We start from the raw sequence: 19,360 nt of genomic DNA, 5'->3' as shown, positions 1-19,360 counted from the left end.
CAAAGCGTACAAAATTTACTTGAACATTGAAATTGTGAATAAATATACTTAATTATAATTAAATTTTCAAATATACTTTGCTGAATGCAAGTCGAGCTATATTAAAATAACTTTGGTTTTTATTCATAAGTGAAAACAGAAGAAGAGATTATATTATAAGTTCTTCTTTTTATACACTATGTAATTTATATATGAGGCAACATGATTTTCTGATTAACTTCATTTAGATGAGTGTTATGAATACACTTTAAGTCGATAGTACTCTTAAAGGGTTAAAGTAGTCACTCTCGAGGGAACCGGTGAAGTTGATTCACCTCGTTTCGCGAAGGTGCCTCTTATTACGCGTTGCTATACGAAGTTTCTGTCTGTAAACCCGCGCTAAGACACAGACGAGGGCGAGGTCGCCTTTAACGCGAAGTCACCCGGCCGAATAAAGCCGCGACTGAATGAGATATAACAGTACTTATCCTCGCTGGTGAGACACTCGCCAGTGATGGTAAAATCGTAAGTCGGCGGATGTTGCGGGAGGTGAATAACTCTCGAGCACAGTGGAATACGGCTTAATATAATTTTTTCCCGTGTACCCCGTTCTTTTTCCTCGCGCTTCCGTTGCTTCTCATCTCGTCTTTTCAGCATCGCGAGCAAGGAGACGGATAAGCGGCGGCGGGGTCTCCCTCGCAATTTAAGTAATTTGAACGTGCATCTGCGTGCCAGATAATAGAATGCATCGCGCTTTCCGAGATCACCCCCGATACTCCGAGCAACGCGACCAGCAAAGGAATTGTCAATTCACCCGAAACACATTCATTCACGAGAAGAAAAAAATATATTTATTTCAAATCCGGCACACATGTGACGTTTCTATTCTTCTTAAAATTCTCAAAATAGAAACTTCAAGGAAAATAATTGTATCCGAAAAGAAAATAAATATTGCAGACACATATCAGTAAAACATAAATTAAATTGTCATCAATAAAAATTTTATATATCCTTGTCTAAAAAAAAAAAAATCTTTTCACAAAAAGCTGCACATTCAAGATGGAGTTCACCAAATGTACAACACGTCTTATTTACATTTTTCTTATTATATTCCGCGTGCCGCTAATAACGGCCGTCACAACGCCATTACCGCCAATGATCGAATCTACTGTCGAGTCCACTGTCACCGACTTGAGTACGCGAGAGGACGAGGACAAGGTGGAAATGCCAAAGGTGCCGCTGACCGAGCAGGTTATGGACCACAACATACGGGTGAGCGACGTGCCCGACGTGGACCCGGAGGCGACGAACGTGCCAGATTCTAGCTTGGACAGGAACCGGGTGATCCGTGACGCGGCGTATTTTATTCGCGCCCACAAATTCCACGACTACGATCGTCGGTACTACAAGAGTGCGGAGGAGGCTACGGGCAGACTGTATGAAGAGTTCCCGAAACCCGGTCTGAGATCCCTGCACTGGGAGGTGCGTAAGCACTGCGAGGCGAGTTTTGTCGAGTGCCTCAAGTATCTCGAGAGGATCATTAGGCTTACGGCCCTCAGGCGCGAGGACGACACCGTCACGGTCATGAGAGAACAGAAGTGGGATCCGGCGAACAATACTGAACAGATTTTGGCCGCTCAAAGGGACTGCCAGATAGCCCAAAGGCGGGACAATCTTGCCGCAGTTCCGTTTCAGGGTCCAATCGGCAAGTGCATCGATTCGTCGCGAGCAATCTAATCACGCCCGGAACATTAAGCTCGATTTGCACATGCTAACGGCTAAATCGTTGTCTGATTGAAAATGTTTCTAACCGAACTAAGCGATAGACTTCATATTGTATCGTTTACTCTCTCAAAATTAGATTCACATACTGATATGTTATAGACTTGATTGTGTATCATTTACTCCCTCAAAATTAGAACCAAGTGCTAATACAATCCAACTTTTAACGCTACGAGCTATATAAACTGGAAAAACATAAATCTCGAGTGTTTTCACAATAATTCAGTATACATAAGTTTTCACAAACAATTAAAAAATAATTTAATTATAAAGTGATTCTGCTTAAAGATTACTGCTACAAATATGATTGTGATATTATAATTCTTTAAGTTCACATAAAATTATTAATTCTTAAAGATAGGTCAGAGAGATAAATTGGCTAACTGTCTTAGTCATCGTTTGAGATAGTAATGATAGAAACGAGCACGGTTCAACAATTATGAATAATTCCTTCACGCGAAGTCTTCAGGCTACAATAACACATAAAAACCAAATCGTTCAATTCTGTGACGTAAATCGATGAGTTAACAAAGGCAACAGAGATAATATCAGATATTATTTCAGTCGCAGATGTAGATCATTGAATACTATTTTCAGAACGCTTCCAATGGCGTACCACTGTCAGCTATTATATGTGCTGGTACACGATGCTGGGCGTCCCAGACTTAGCTACCTTCGGCGAGCCCTGTGACAATCACGCCAACTGTCTTGATGAATACGGTGTTTATAACAAGGATCCACGAGCGGACGACACGAAACCGTACGCCTGTGCTCTATACAGTTTCTGCCCGGACCATTGTTGTCCTATGAAACACATCCGGTACATGAAAGACTGTTACCAGTCGCAGAGCAACCCTTGCTACGCTGAGAATCGACCAGGTGACTAGACACCCGTTACAAATATCTACATCGCGCGAAAGGTTTATTTATATTTTCCAACATAATGATTGAACTAACTCTACGTAACGCGCGGTATAATCATATCGATAAAAAACGCTGCCACAGTATAATAGATATGTCATTCTTAATTGATGATACTAGGAAATATAGCCTCTCTCTCTCCCCGTTTTTTTTTTTTTTTTATATTATTTTTATACAGCCGATTCTTGTAAAAAATATATAATTAGTGCAAAAATAATTTCTTGTAAGAAATAGTAATATTTTAATTTCATGACTTGCTAATCATCATACACAATTGTGTGTAAATAAATCAGAGCCGTATTATCGCAAGCTTCAAAAACGTGCAATTCCACAGATGGGATTCTCGTTTTGTCTTACGACAAACACAACGAGTCCGGCACTTTACTACGGTCGAGCTTTGCATGCTCGTTTGCATTCCATGTGCGCCGCGCGCGCAATTAACCACCCTTAAAGTCTTTCCACCCTCAAGCGAGCTAACCACCGTTGGTCGTGTTCGTAGCGCATCGAAAATGCACGCTGAACCGGGACGAGAATCGCGACTTCCAGGCACTCAGAACGAATCAGATTAACGTGAGCTGCGAATGTCATCAGCGTGGCTACGAGTGGTCTTCCAGATTCGGGCTGTGCGTCGACGTGAACGAGTGCGTCCGAGGTACGCACAATTGCACGCGGAACAGCGAGAGTTGCCTAAATCTGCCCGGTCATTTTGCCTGCATCTGCCGACTTGGTTACATCTACAATCCGGAAACGAGACAGTGCATTCACAGCCCGGATATTGATATGGTATTAAAGGGTTACGTGAAAAAATCGAAGGCCGCGAAAACGAAAGGTCTGTTTGCTAAGATCGTACGAACCATTACTAGATCTGCCGCAAGTGACTACGTACGTGGTCACGGAGTCAATTTTCCATTAATTTTAATTGCATCGATCTACGGAGTCATATAAACTTATCTTTTCATTTGTTGAATTATATTCGTGATGCGTGTATGATAATCTAGAATTTTTTATAAAAGCAATATAATTATGGCATATAATTCTTATTTTAATTGTATTTATAAAATATTGTTAAATATATAAAAATGCGAGTAATCTAGATAGATAATCATTATATAATTCCTCACGATACGCAGAAAACAACTTTTCTTATACACATATGCATTCATAAATGGCCTATGTCCAAAGAACGATATATCATGAAAAATATGTAAATTAGAGATAATTTACGATTATTAGAGATAAATAGTACGTTTCTTACATGCTTTGTTGACAAGATAATCTTTTAATTGTGTGATATAAAATATAATATGTGTGATATGTGGATGTATAGATAAAATATAATAATCAATACAGATACATATCGGTTGTAATAAATTTTTATCTCTTTTGTCAACACATTAATATGTAATTAACGAATGATTGCCAAATATATACTGGATGAAAGTTTCATCTAATTGAATCTCTTGTGTGGTTTTATGCAGAATATTATTTTTGTGTCAATTAAGAAGTTCGTAGCGAATTAATATAACGCTACAATACTGTGGTAATTTACACGATAATGCATTTTCGTCGGTGGAAACAATTTGCAACAATATTACGATCGTTGTCTTATTTAATGAAATTAGTGCATAAATTGCGAAAAGCTCGTCGACAACATTACCGTAGTTTCTATTACCGGATTAACACGGACGCTATATACGAATACGAATCGTTTAATAACAGTACACATGCACCATAATCTGTATCAGTAAGCTGCGTTATTACCGTTTAGAAATATCCGGCCACTTAGGATGCGTCGCAAACGTAGAAATTTGTACCCGTAACAATTCAAATTTTAATCTTTCCCGCATAATAGCGCGATTCCGTGTGTTTCGTACACTATCACACAACGACTCCTCTCTTAACTGTTATTTGTCTGGCTGAGGGAAAAACAATGCTCTCGAGTATGCCATATCCTATATTTAGCATAACGGTAAAATAAGTCCAGACGCGGAGCTGAGTGCTCGGAAGAAACATCCGGCGTGAACTCTTAAAGACGTTAAAACTCGCAAAACAGCCAATTATCTTTTACATTAACACGACCAATGATGCGTCACCTTTGCTAATTTTACTGATAAAATCTTTTCTAAAATTGTATTACGGTTTTCTACAAAGCATTAAAGAACTTAACAAGATCACCACTATGTTTGGAGGAATTACCGAACATCCATGCACGAACACGACATATAAATGTTTCAAATTTTTTCAGAGCCAAGTAATAAAAACGAATGCATACATATATTAATATTGCTTTATTTTCTCGAATTTTATCGTACGTAGAAATTATGTCATCGTCAATCTCGATGAAAATGAAACTATTGATTTATTAAACACATCTCGTGAATTTATATCGGATTAATTTAACAGTTAAACAAAGTATCCCTTAAGCGTGCTTTATTGTGTTTGCGACATGAACAATATAATTTTTGCGATACACCCATCCAGAATGAACTGACAAGTGACATGCGTTATGCGCTACTTCATTGTTTCCGCTATATTGTAAAATTTCACATGAAAAAATACCGTCGACGCGGAGAGAAATCTGAACATATGCAGAATATATGCGTGGAACGCGTCCGAGTCGGACAATAAAAAATATATAGGTGGATCGAACGAAGAGTCTGGCGAGGTCGGCGATGCTGTTTTATTCATCGACGCGTTCGAATGGCAGAACCGCAGCGCCTTTCCGCCAAAAGAACTCCCCGCGCTCTACGTAATACATAAATGCATAAAGTACGGCAGTTTTCCTTATTTCTGACGTATAATATCATTCGTCAAGGTATGATCGCCTGGTAATCGTTTATCTCGATTTATTGGACTGGGAAGATTGATGACCGCTCTATCTTGAACTTTTATATATGAATTGCATTATTATTTATTTTTACATAATTAAAGTATGTAAATGAAAAAATAAACTTTTGCTATTCTATTCGATATTAAATACGTTTTCTAATTTGAATCTAATTATTATTTTTATATTTCTTATTTTACATTAAATTGTTTTTACTTTTCCTCAAATGTTTATTGTATCACTCATAAAAACGCGTGTGCATGAATATATATAATGTGTAAATGTATGTGAGTGCGTCCGCAGTGTAATGCGAGCTTGGGTCCGTGGGTTCGCTAAGCCCAAATGACTGTGCGGATTCAGTCATCCCTGCAGACTAAATAAATAAGAAATTGAAATGTAGCCGAGAAATAGGTGGAAAGGAAGCAGTTAACGGTGCTATCAATTGTGGTTTTCCTTTTCTTTTTGTTGCTTATCTCGCGAGGCAAAATACGCCGACACGAAATAAAAACAAACAATCGTCGAGGCTACGTAACTCGGCCACTGATTCTAAGAATCGCGATATCGTACTTTCATGCGATCTCAATCCTTGTTATGCAACGCCACGCCAAACCGGTTCTATCTTCATGCACTCACGCGACTGATATTATGGTCGTATACTTTCAGCCACACTTTACAACTATAATGCACACACACAGCACTTATGCAGTTTCTAATTTAAACGTTAATTACATAAATCTAAACTACACTTTCGAAAGATTGCCGAAATGCTCTCAGCATTGTTCTCGCTTTGTGTGTATGCATTATTAAAATCTGTCGGCTTATGTATCTTATCTTAAAATTTAAAAAAAATATCAATGTAAACCTCCACATTAAAGATAGATGAGAGAAAAATAATACGGATGAAGATATGTTATCAATTTCTTTATCATTAAATCATTAACATCATGTCAAAATATTATATATCGATGTATATATTTCATTAGTTATTAGCACATATTATTATTATTACGTATACTAACGAGATGTATGATACCGAAAGAAATTCTGGTACAAATAATACATCGGACGACCAGCAAGGCTCATCAGAAAAAGTAATTAAACTGTGAGGCAGCGCTGGTGCGCTTTGCATGCATGGTATCATTACACATATTATCGTTATTGACCGGCTTTTATGACGCTCGGCCATCGCTGGAAAGCTCGCGGATTTTCATCCGTGTGTAAAACCACGGTTTGCTTCAAATTGGCTTGATTTTTTATTCGTAAACAGCGAACCATCGGGCGCGATTTGTCGGGCCTGGGCATTGAAAACAACAGGCGCGCGTGGACGGGCATGTATGAAACGAAACATGCACCGGAACAAAAAAAATGCACATATTCATACATGGAAATACCGCGGCGGGGAAAAACGAGGCCGGGCGCGGCGCGCGGTGTTACAGGGAAATTGCGCGTCGAATAGCCGGACACATCCAAAATCCGAATATTTCCCGCGCCATATCTATTTGTGCCAATTGACCGTCCTAACATCAATTTCGGGCCTGAAATTGCATCTGTGGGGTAGCGCGTCATTTCGCTATCGACGTCGTGAGAACACCTTTGTTTAGATAGGCATGTACAGAACAAAATATCAATATCTAGAATCTAAATCTAAATCTGTCTATATTCTTTAGAGCACAGTTGTAATTTTCGTTTTAAATTAGTCATAACGAAAAGTCATAAATACACAAATATTTAAATTTGATGCATGCGTTCTAAAAATACCCATTTATAAAAAATAACAGATCTCATTAAATCACTAATGGAGATATATTAACTTCCTTTGGATATCAGACAAATATGATACCAGTTTTCGCTACAAACCTAAATTATAAATCAACAATGTGATAAAAAATTACGGGCGTTTTTATTCATTAATTTATTTGCTCGTAAATCAGAGGTACACGTGATGCTTGATCTAAACGCAATGAAGTACTCGACCGTATTCGAAGCTACGGATTTTATGGTAATGTAAAGCCCACGTAACTGGCAATCTTGGTAAACGTAGCTACCATAAACGTCTCTCTCATTTACATCGAAATACCAGTGACATCGATGGGGCTCCTTGCACTACCAATTCCTTGCCAATTCAATTCCTTTGTCCCGGTTGATCATTCGACACTTGCAACAATGGAGACAAGGTCTCATCAAAACGGATCGATTATGTGGTCCACAGTCTAATTGTCATACTATTTCCAAATTTATTTCCTAATGTATAATTTTAAATATTTATTTCATTAAAGCTTGATGTTTGTATATTATTCTGTAATGTGCAAATAATTTCAAAAGAACCAATATTTGTATGAGTCTACAGAAAATAATCTAAATTATATAAAATAATAATTTAACAAAACGTATATACAATCTTTAATATTAGTCTTGTGAAACAATATGCACACGTTAGTCAGGAACGTTTAATCGAAACCACTTATAATGCTAAAAAAATGCTTACGGTAACAAAAATGCATTTAGAAAGTAGCCCACATGTGTGTGTACATACAGTGTACACAAACTTCATTTTAGCACATGTATTATTGCGTGAGAAAACCGAATAATTTCGCAAATATTTGAAAAGCATATTAAACGCGTTTTAAAAAAACATTCTAAATTTTTATTTACATATATTTCTTTTACATTTATTAGACATCTTTCTTTTATATTGTTTGGTACGCTATTATTTAATATATGTATGTATATATATAATATTGCATTTTATTGCAAATTATGCGTAAGGCTAATAATGTTTGTCATAATCTCGAAATTTTGCACGTTGATCGTTGCATTAAGCCAGAATGCAAATGTCTCTTTTCCTTTCTCGTAAGTAATATTCCACCAGGTACTATCACCAAGTGGAAACGGACACCTCGCGCCGTTCACTGCGGTTCACTTTTCAAGCAGGCCCCAGTCATCGAGAATGTCTCTGCGCGAGTGGTACGCGAACCGCGTGGTGCTCCTCACGGGAGTCAACAGCGAATTGGGACGCGTTCTGTTGGAGAAGATCCTACGGTGCTTACCGGGCGTCAGGGTGTATGTCGTTCTCAGATCCCAAAATGGTCTCAACGCCGAGGAACGGCTAAAGAAGATATTCGCGTCGCCTGGGTACGAGCGGTATCTTCCTCGCGTTCATCTTGTGCCTGTAAATCGCGCCGGTCGCTCGATATCGTCTTTGTGAGCGTTAAATTGTGATCGCGATTCCGGTCGGGGTGCTCGCGTGCGCCGAATTTATTCCAGAGGACATCGAACTGAAAAAGACACCTTTCTCTCTCTCTCTCTCTCTCTCTCTCTCTCTCTCTCTCTCTCTCTCTTTCTCTTTTCACGCCTAGTGGTTTTCCGCGGGAATTCCGAGAACGTGGAAGGATCCCCACCTTACGTTGGGAATCGATTGCGAAATTAGATTTTCGTTTCGCGAGCAGTCACGCGCAGTGACGGGAAGAACGACACATTCCAAAAATTTTTTCGAAATAAAGTTGTTATCACTTTTATTACTCTTTCATAAAAAACTGTGATATTGCACAGCACAGAAATTTTCCTCTTGATTTATTGATTCCATGTATTACTCAATATGAATTTAATTCTACATCAATATTATGTTAATTATTGTTTGTAACATCTTACTTCTCCATCCAACATTTGACATGTTAGTTAAGATCCGAAAATATAAATAAAGTAATTTAGAACCTTTTGATTCGATCTCTTTTACAATTTGTCGAATCTTTCCTTATATACAGTTTTGCAATTTCGACAATTGGAAACTTACCGCGAACGATGTCGATTGAAATGATAGCAGCACTCGATACGCCCGGCGATCGCCCGTCCGAAATCGCACAGTAATAACAAGAGAATTCAGAGTGAGAAAGCTAGATACGATCAAACGCACGTGTTTAGGCACGTATTTAGTCGCGCAAACCCGATTGCCTCGTTAAATCCCGTGCTCGTCTCAATGATCGTCCGAATAGCAAAGATGCTCGCGAGATGAAACTCAGCGCCGTTGCATCGCGCGATGGTCCTTTTCCTTTTCGGAGAGAGTACGGCTAAAGCTCGTAGAGAGAGATTTATTTTCATTAGCACACGCCTCCGTGCCCCCTTTAGAAAGATTATGAAGTATACGCGGCCCGGGGTGCTTTTTCTTCCTCTCTCTTTCTCTCTCTCTCTCTCTTCCTCGTCCTTGCAAAATCCGCGACCGCGCGGAAAATTCGTCCGCGCGTTTTGAATTTCGCAAAATTAAAATCCGCGAAAGGATTGTCTTCCCCCGGGAAATCGTAGTTACCGCCGGATCGCTGCGTTTTTCCGCTTGAAAAAGAGGATCGCCCCGCGCGTAAATGAGAAAATGCAAATGGATGAGCAGCTCGAGCGTTCAAGGTGCAACCGCTTCAACGCTATTACGTTCGGCGAAATCGCTCTCGAATGTGGCGGCTTGTTCAATTTTCCTCGCTCTATTTGCGACCCCTCCCCTAAATTGTTCCGCATAGTCATGGTGTTAATTGTCTAAATCTCTAAGCAAGACTCGAAATGACAAAATGTGCGCGCTGTGCTCTTATTTTTATTTTTCTAAAGCACAGCAAGTGCATAGAATCGGAAAAGATTTTAATAATTGTTACGTACATCTCTGTAATAGAATAAAATTCGTGTTACTCTCTCTTCGCAGTGATTAATATTAATTACTTTCGTTAGTTTTGCACTGTGCATCTTAATTTCTGGGTGTCTCTGATAGTCATTCTGGCTATGAGCTCAGGGATGGGACTTTGCGTCGCGTAATTTAAATTTGTGCATTATTCGGCAATTCTTTGACATTTTTTTTAACGACGTCCGTTTCGCGCAATCTTTTCCTGCCGCGGCGCATCTCCATTTTGATGAAACCTCCTGAGAGTAAATTCCAAAGCCGATTTACGTCACCAACGTTATTATCACCCGGCAGGTACGAACGACTGAGGCAGGAGATGCCGGGCGCGATCTCACGCGTGAAAACGTTCGAGGGGAATCTGCTTTACGAGGATCTTGCCCTAAGCACTGAAGACAAAGCCGCGTTGAGAGAGGTCACCGTGGCCTTCCATGCCGCCGGGCCGCACGACTTCTTCCTGGAATATTGTCAGGATTTGCCGAAGCTCAAGAGCGTCGCTGTGGCGTCCACCATTTTCAAGCATCGCGGCAAGATAGAAGAGTGTCTACAGAATGAAAAGATTCCCGAGTTACCTATCGCTCTGGTGCGTTTTCCTTGCATCGGCCCGGCTTACAAGGAACCTATGCCCGGTTTCGTTGAGACCCTCAAAGCACCCACCGCCCTCATGATCGGCGCGGGCTTCGCGCTCGGCAATTCGGAATTGCCGGCCGAAGTCACCCCGCTAGACACAGCGGTAAACACGATGATCGCGGCCGCGTGGGAAATTGGCATGTACGTATAAAACGCAAAATCTATATTATTTACTTTGCATTATATTTATAAAAGTTTTTATTCATTAATAAGAATAACAAGGATATTTGATGGTCCAGGGATAATTTAATCCAGCAGCTCGAATTTAAAGCGCTTTTAATTCTTGTTGCTGTGAAATTTTATGGCTGTGTTCGCATTAATCAAACTTAACACGCCATAACTCATCTCATTGTAATAATTAAATTTCTACACAGAAAACCATTTATCAATATACCTTTACAATATATTTACGTAAGGAATATCAAGTTGCTCTTAAATATTACGTTCGTTTAATGTTTAATTAGAGTGAGAGAAAGTCAAACCCGGTGCTAAAGGCGTTCACGTGTATGCAACGGTGTTATGCAACGTTACGGAACAGTAATCTAATTACGAGATATGAATCACAAAGTGATGATATTATAGCTATCTCTTCTCAGAAACACATATTGTGCAACTCGTCGTTTTTTCTCAAAGCATGTATAGCAGTTTTTACTCAGTTCAGAAAAATAATTATCGTTATTGTGTTTCAATAAAGCTCTCGAGAAGTGCTGAGAGAAAATTGCTCAACATCTTTTTACAGGTAAATATTAAAGTGATTTCAAGCGTAAATAAATAACTATTATACTCTCTCTGACAAATAATATTACTATAATTAATGTCAGCATGATAATCTTGCCTGTCTGCTTTTCAAAAGCATAAAGTGCAAAATCCAGAGAAATTAAAGAGCGTGGAGTCTCTGTTATCCCAAATGTTTTTCTTCATATATCTTCCACGTTTTTTTAAAGCAACTTTACAGTTGCCTGACCTAATCCGCAGGACTTGAAATTACAAATTACAATTCTTGCAGAGCTTTCTACGAAGGGCCGCCGATCAAGGCAAAATGAGTATATTTAGCATCTCTGGTTTGATTTTCCCTTACAATGACTCACTCTAGCCGCCAGACCTGTCTGTCGAGAAACTTAGTAGTTTTCTCGAAAAATCTGGTTCTTCCACGTGTACTACTACTCGATGACGTTTGAGTAACTCTGAGCCCGCAGCGCATAGAAAGGAGTATCCCCGATTTTGATCTCGGCAAATTGGCTTTTTAATTAGCCAATCGTTCATTGGAGTATTTATAAAGATAACTGTGTTATCCCTCCCCCACCTGCCCATGAAAATGGAAGTCAACATATCCTCGGGAAGTTCAATGATACGCACCCTGATCAGTTTCCTACCTCACTAACACGTAGCTTCTTATCAGGGTAGCTCTCAGGAACAAAGGCCTGATTATGCCTCTAGTCATTTGGGCGTGACCTTTGATTAGTAATTTTGGGCCTCTTATTCAGGCAACTGAGCGACAGACTGAGAGTACTATAATCCGGTCTGACATGCTTTTGCATGCCGACCACATCACACCTCTCTCTCCTCTCCTCCTCTCTTATTCTTTGAATTCGAAGCAGTCACAGAGATAGGACTTTGAACTTTTTCCCTCTCTCTGCAGCTGCGTTTTATAACGGTGTCTGGCAGCGCTGTTATAATGAGCTCGGGTCTTAGTCGGACCCGACTCCGCAATTGAGAACTTCTCCGATTGTTCGCTTCCCAGGGATCTCTCTGCTAGACGCCCTGGAGGACTTTGTCTACATTATTTATATTATTATTATCTGGTTACATTTTTGGTCCCACGAGTATCACGATCGCGCGATGTCAACCGAATCAAGAACCGCGAATGCCCGGGGCTTGGTCCGTACTCCCGGAAAGTAAACGATATTCGGGTAGCTCCCTCTGCGCCACCAGCCGTCGACACGGTAGCTTACACTTTGGCTTGCGGAAAGGTTCCTCTTGATGGATCACATTCAGTTACACTCTTGAACGAGTGTAACTGAAGTGCGACCGTAAACCCCTCTACCACTCCAAGGTGGCAATCCATTCGAGGGGGAAAAAACGTGAAAATCCGTGGAAAATCCCACGTAAATTTAATTACTTATCGATTAACGGATCTGTGAAAAACAAAATTTGTTTGATTAAAAAAATTTAAATCATTAATTTAAAAAAAGGATAAAATCTTTCTCTCTATCCGTTGCAGGTTTTAACATATCGCAATCGGAATTCGTTGCAGACGCGGCTTATCTAGTTTTCCAATGCGAAATATTGGATACGGACAAACACGTTTTACATGTGCGCGCGGTTTCCGTGGTTGTTACTGTTTGCTCGCATTCTACGCTTCCGCTCCAATTGTCTAAAGCGGAATTTCGTTCTTTTCGATTTTTGTTTGAGATTCACCCCTCAATCCGCTGAAAGCATGATTACTCCCGTCTTGACGAAATCATAAATTCTTTGTGTTGAAAAAGCTAACAAATATTTCGACAACTTCTCTAACGCAGTTACCTATGTGTAATATGACTGTCAATCAGTACAGACTGTCAGTAGGTATTGTAAATTGGCATTCACTGTATCGACAGAACAAAACTGCTAGTCCTCTTGAATAACCAAAATTTGAAAGACTAATTCTTGCATTCAACAATATATTGTCTATATTAAAAATATAAAATATTCTTATTGGAGATATCTATCAAATTTTTATTATTCATTATTTTAATATCAGTTCATGACTTGTAACGTTACAGACTTGTAACGTTATCTAAATATGTAAAATTACTCGTTTCAATTTCCAACTAATTTTTAATTAATTCTTGCTGTTGCTAATACTTTTAAAATTTCAGACGTACATGATTGTAGTGTGGCATTGTATTAAAATCATGCACAATATACTCCTAAAGAAGTATTAATTTAAATCAAGGACCGCGACAAACTTGCTATTGAGTTTTAGGCAGTATCGGCTAAGAACTTTTGCATTTCTTGTTAATTTAAAAAAAAATATATCTTTTCGATGTGAGTACAATTTCGATTCTTATAGGGAGTATAACGGCTGGGCGATTTGTGTACAACAAAGAAAGCGATTATCGAATATTGTGTATGAGACGATAATTGAAATCGATAGTTAAATTGTTAAATTAAATTGTATCCCATGCTCATAACAGGAACAGTTAGTTAAGTTGTATTAAATCAGTTTATCAAACGAAATAGTCGAAAATACAGGTGGTGCTTTCTGATTTTCACGTGTAAGAGGCATTGACGAAAGTGCATGTCACGCAGAGCGTAAAAAAGATCTGAGATCTAAAATAATATTGTAATGAGAACATCGACGCGCGTATCAGATCATAAGAAAACTAATTTAAATCCCCAGCTAATGATACCCTTTACGAAACTTCCGTTTCTATCCGCTTTAAGGTTTTAATTAGACGATACGCACAACGAGAATCAAGTCGGACTTTTTAAATCGCAAGCTTTATTTAAGTCAGCCAACAACGGGCCAATCGAATGAAACTTATAGCTAGGCTTTTCCGGGCTTTTCCTAGAAAACCCAGAGAGCTTACGTTTGATTCTAGTTTCAACCAGAAGCATCTCTTCGCTTCGCTCTGAAGTATTTCCGAACGACTGAACTGCGAATAAGTTGATTGCATTCGCCTTGCAAGAAGCAAAGCACGCTATATCTGTTTCTTGTGCCTTCTCCTTTCGCTTTTACCGATTATTATCGTATTTGAGAGGAATTACTAATTAGAAATACTTTTAATTATTGATAATTGTTAAAAGTAACTTTACGTAAGTTTTAACAAAGAAATTAGGAGTACGTTATAACCTTAAGCTATTACCTGGATAAACTGTCTAACAATGTTTGAGTTATCTTTCCTTTACATGTGCAAAAAAATTAACATTTAAGCAAATTTTGTAATGTGATACAATCTTTCGTCATCTGATTATAATAAAATAAATTATAATTAAAAAAATAAAATCATAATAACATTCAAAACTTGTAAAATTTACGTGTTAAGTGTTAATGCAGATGTATATACGTACATATTCGCACAAATTATTAAATAAAACATGATTTTAAATGAAACAAAGTACTCAAAATATTTCATAGAACAGTTAATTAATTATCGCATGATGCTAAATAAATAATCATCAAATGTGCGGTGAATGGATGTGTTCTCTTTTTCTATCTCATGCATTTTCTCGTATTTTCGCGCAGAACCAACGCTACGAAACCGGTGGTCTATAATGCGGCACTGCTGGGCTGCACGTGGGACAATCTGATTAAAAAGAGTCAACGGGCTGGCTGCACATTTCCCTATCCAACCTTCGGTATCCGCGGAATGACGTCCTTTGAACCGCTGTACTGGATTTTGGTGCTGCTCCTCGAATGGCTGCCATCCTTACTCTGCGACATTGTCTTCGGTCTAATCGGCAGAAAACAGAGGTACGATACGGACGCGAAATTTATCGTGAAATTTCACGAGTCACGAATTTATCGTCACAGCTTCGTCAACGTCTTATTCGTTGGCGTGGCCCTTTCCTAGTCTCACGGAAAATTCAGCGCAGCCATTTTTCGCCGTCACTAACTTTGCTTTAAAAATGATTTAATACCTTTGGAAAGTGTCGAGGTTGTTCCTTTCCGTTAACTTTTAATCACCATTTCATAATTTATTGATATTTTATGTAAATAGGACACATTTAAATTGCTAGGGGGAGCTATCGCTGAAATAGATGTTACATTTTACTCTTGTATTACGTACTCTTTATATTAGATACTTGATCGAGAGATCACGGATAAGCTGCTTGTACCGGAGTATTGTCTAAGTTTAAAGTTGGTTTCGCAACGCTCTTCTGCAACAGCTGGCAATATTAAATTTGCTCGCGATATTAACTTGTTCAGAGAACGCAACACTATTAAAGGTACTAAGTCATTTTCTAAGAGCGTAACGCTTTACTAGTTGATATTACGGTTCAATTTATAAGTTATAAATAGTTTATACGTTGCGTTAAAATATGCAGCTTAAAAATTAAGATAGAAATTCTACGTAACTTTCTAACTAAATTATGAAACCGTCAATTTTCTTTAACGCAATTATTTCCGTTTGCGTAAAATATTACACAAGGCACGAGGTTATTATTTAACAATTTAAAATTTAACAATAGCAAAATTCATGCACATAGTGTCTGTAATTTCTGTACGTTTTATCGCTTAAATAATATGACACGATGATTATAAATTCTAAGGATCGCGGGATGTAATCGTTTAGTATTAAACTTCGATGCACCTCAAAGATAATCCTTCGTTGCATACGCGAACATTAAGAAAAGATTAAAACCGTTCATATATGAAGCTTCGAATTTTACCGATAACTAACTCTCGCGAGCAAGTTTCGACGAGACTTCACGCGAAAGTTTGATCGTGATCGCCTGATCGCAAACGCTTACACTCGGCCTCTTCAACTTTCCGGCGTCGTGAAAGGCCTGCAGCGGAGCACTCGGTTAACGCGCGCCGCAAATCGTAAAAGTAAAAGTTATCTGGAACTGCGATTTAGGCGCAAGAGTGATGTAAACAGACTTTCGCTTGCGTGCGTGAACATTGCGAGAAGGAAAATTGCGTCTTCGAACGGAAAAACTCGTTTCTACGGTTGCAGAAATTGCGCCACCGATATCTGATTGCTTTGAGAAGTGAGGTCTGTCGTGATCACAACAAAAAAAAACTTTCGGGAAATCTTGACGGGCTATCGTAAGCTATCGTTTTTATGTTCTGAGAGGGTGTATCGACTTATTACAACAAGAAACCAGCGATTCAACGAATTTTTCATTCGAATGACTATTAACTTTTTAACAAACCTTCTCAAAAAAAAATTTTTTTTAGTAGAGTATTAAAATATCAAATAAATAATTGATATTATTTATACATTTCCATGCGCGATAAGAAGGAAAGGGAAGGACAAGAAAAATAAGATTATAGAAACCGATTCGTTTCACGGATCAAGTTGTGAACGAAAATATTTTCGCTTTCGGCATTCGTCCTGTCAAATACTTTTCAGATTTTTTCGTTTGCTCTCAGACGCGTGCAGAGTAAATCTTGCGCGCTAACTTAGCTCGAGCTTTCTTCCTTCTTGAAAGGAAACTCCCCCGTCAAGTTTTCCGCGATTTCCTTCGTAATAAGTTGGATTGGAAATTATATAGTTTGCGACGGACGGAGAAAGTTTTTTTATTACCCTGCTCGCACACTTAATGGTACTTTGCGATCTTTTTTCTCAACTATGATTGAAATGGCTATTTAAAAATCAATCTCAAGAACGTTTCATTCATTCTATCGCATATACGCGTCCATACATATTCGAGGAAAACTACGATTTCGTCTAAATATTTGGAAAAAGATCTCTATCCTACAGAAAGAATAAAAAAAAAGATGGGAATAGTCGAAATCGTTAAGAGTTCGAGTGCCAAAAAGATCGGGCAAGACGGCCATTAATGGCAGGAAGGAGGTAAAAAGAAATGATCGGTTCTGAAGGTAAAACCTTTACTGCTCCCCAGGATTCTCGCGGAGTACGACAGAGTTCGTAATGCACTTCAACCTTTGAAGTCAATTTCAACGAGGCCGTGGCCAGCGGAAAGGAATCGCGTGTACCTGCTGCAGGAACGTCTCACGAAGGAGGAGCAGGATGTATTTCCGATCGTTCCGGAGATCGACATTGAAAGTTATGTCCTCTGCGCCGCAGCTGCCACCCGGAAGTACTGCGTGAACGAAGACAATATTAAAAGCATAAGAATGATTTATCTGTTCTTCTTATCCGTGCCCGTGATACTTGTCGTCGCGTATATTGCGTCACGTACATTGTTGTCACGCGTATAAAGTTAAGTAACAATTATAATGTTTTTTTTTTGTACACAAAAAGGCTTTTTTGCAAAAATTTATATAAAAGAAACAACATATCTTTGAAACATCTATACTCTCTGAGAACAGATACTTTTATAATTAATAATCACGTTTACGTAATTACATTATATACATAGATTTACATTAAATTAAATTTACACTTCAAATTTTAATTTTATTTCTTACATTTTCGTCAGGTGTAGCCTTATTCAATCGAATAGCATATAAGATTAAAGTATATTAGATTTTATATTAGTAGTATATACATATATATGTATATGTTAATAATATTAATAATACAATATTTACTCTATTATAAGTCATTCTAGCGCGAAGTCTTTTCTGGTGTAAGGAAAATACCTCGACCATTCACGAGGTCAATTTTGGAAGCATACTCGGCTGGAACCGTACGTAACGCTTTGCAAATATTCGTGAGAATTGCACGAGACGCCTACATGAGGAAATGCCGTTTGGGTGAAAGTTTCTAGGCGCGGCAGTATCAACGAAGATATATTTCCAGCACGTTCTCTCTATATATGCAATATCGCCGTGCTGACTTGCATTCATTCCACCTATCGAAAGGGATACAGGAAAAACAAGGAATATTATTTGCAGATTTTGTATGTTTCCTCTTGAGAATAGGAATGCGCAAAATTCTCGCGAAAGCTGCTCGGTATATGCAATAACGCGGTATATGGGAATCGCCTTGCTTCAAGGCCGAATGCGAAGATAAGATGCGATAATACTTTAAGTAACGATAGTTTAGAACAATAAAATGCGTATAAAAATCCTATTTTTTGCTACTTATGCACAATTAGATATTTTTAATTTGTGATGATTGTTCGCACTTTCAGCAAAAAGATATTATTTCATATGTAATAAATTATTACTGTTAGACACATGCACAAAAATGAAATTGTATTTTGTAAATAATAAAAGAGATTTCTTTCCTGTCATAACTTATTTTCTCTTCTTCCTTCATTGTATTTCATCCGTATTAAACCATGTATTAAACCAGACATGATGTTGTAAAATTTATATTATCCACTATACATTAAAAGCTGCCGCATAATTTGCTTGAGAGCTTTCAGTTATTTTTAAACTCATGCAAATTTTAAATTCTTTTATCATTTCCGTAGTAATACAATCAGAATAGTAACGTCTATCTCACGGTGAGATATTCTCATCACTACGTTACGTACGTCATCCCATTTTTTCCGCTCCTCCTTGTCAGCAAAATTTCGTTCGCGTGACCAGTAGCGTGGGAGTTTGAGTCGAATTATGCTTTCAAAATTTTATTACGTGAAATTTAGCAAAGAAAGTTGCGGATTAGTTTCACGAGATATAATTGGATGTGGAGGGTGGAATTGTGCTTTCATAATAATAATAGGCAACGTCTATTCCGTGAAACGAAGTTTCTCGAGAGGCCCGGCGCTGAAAGGTTGAGAAGTTAAAAAAGAAGTCGCAGGTAGTAGGATAGTGGATGAAAAGAATGAAATAACGGGAAAAAATAGCACAGGAAAGAATGAGAAATCGTAAAGCGAAAAGAGAACGTGGTGGGTGTACATATTCAATTTAACTCTAACAGGTATGAATAAGATGTATATATCCGAGTAAATATGTATGTGATTGCTTCTCTGCAAAAGTGAGTTATGCCGGCGTGCCTGGAACG

At 38.4% G+C, this 19,360-nt stretch overlaps 2 protein-coding genes across 2 annotated transcripts; both read left to right on the top strand.

Moving 5' to 3' along the window:
• The first annotated feature begins 1,038 nt into the window (after positions 1 to 1,038).
• On the top strand, positions 1,039 to 4,704 carry LOC112468208. The gene is made up of 4 exons (XM_025037296.1): positions 1,039 to 1,684; positions 2,359 to 2,640; positions 3,182 to 3,564; positions 4,645 to 4,704. Exons 1-4 carry the CDS (start codon positions 1,039 to 1,041, stop codon positions 4,702 to 4,704), a joined length of 1,371 nt encoding a protein of 456 aa, XP_024893064.1.
• A 3,752-nt stretch (positions 4,705 to 8,456) lies between these two features.
• On the top strand, positions 8,457 to 18,462 carry LOC112468199 (fatty acyl-CoA reductase 1-like). The gene is made up of 4 exons (XM_025037270.1): positions 8,457 to 8,641; positions 10,458 to 10,931; positions 15,019 to 15,246; positions 17,346 to 18,462. The coding sequence occupies exons 1-4, from the start codon at positions 8,457 to 8,459 to the stop codon at positions 17,662 to 17,664; spliced, it is 1,206 nt and encodes a 401-aa protein (XP_024893038.1). The 3' UTR covers positions 17,665 to 18,462.
• The last annotated feature ends 898 nt before the right edge of the window (positions 18,463 to 19,360 follow it).

Source organism: Temnothorax curvispinosus, unplaced genomic scaffold, assembly GCF_003070985.1.
Source record: "Temnothorax curvispinosus isolate PA1 unplaced genomic scaffold, ASM307098v1 QBEX01018224.1, whole genome shotgun sequence".
NCBI lineage: Eukaryota > Metazoa > Arthropoda > Insecta > Hymenoptera > Formicidae > Temnothorax > Temnothorax curvispinosus.
The sequence above is the reverse complement of the archived record's forward strand: the minus strand, read 5'-3'. Positions and strand labels throughout refer to the sequence as shown.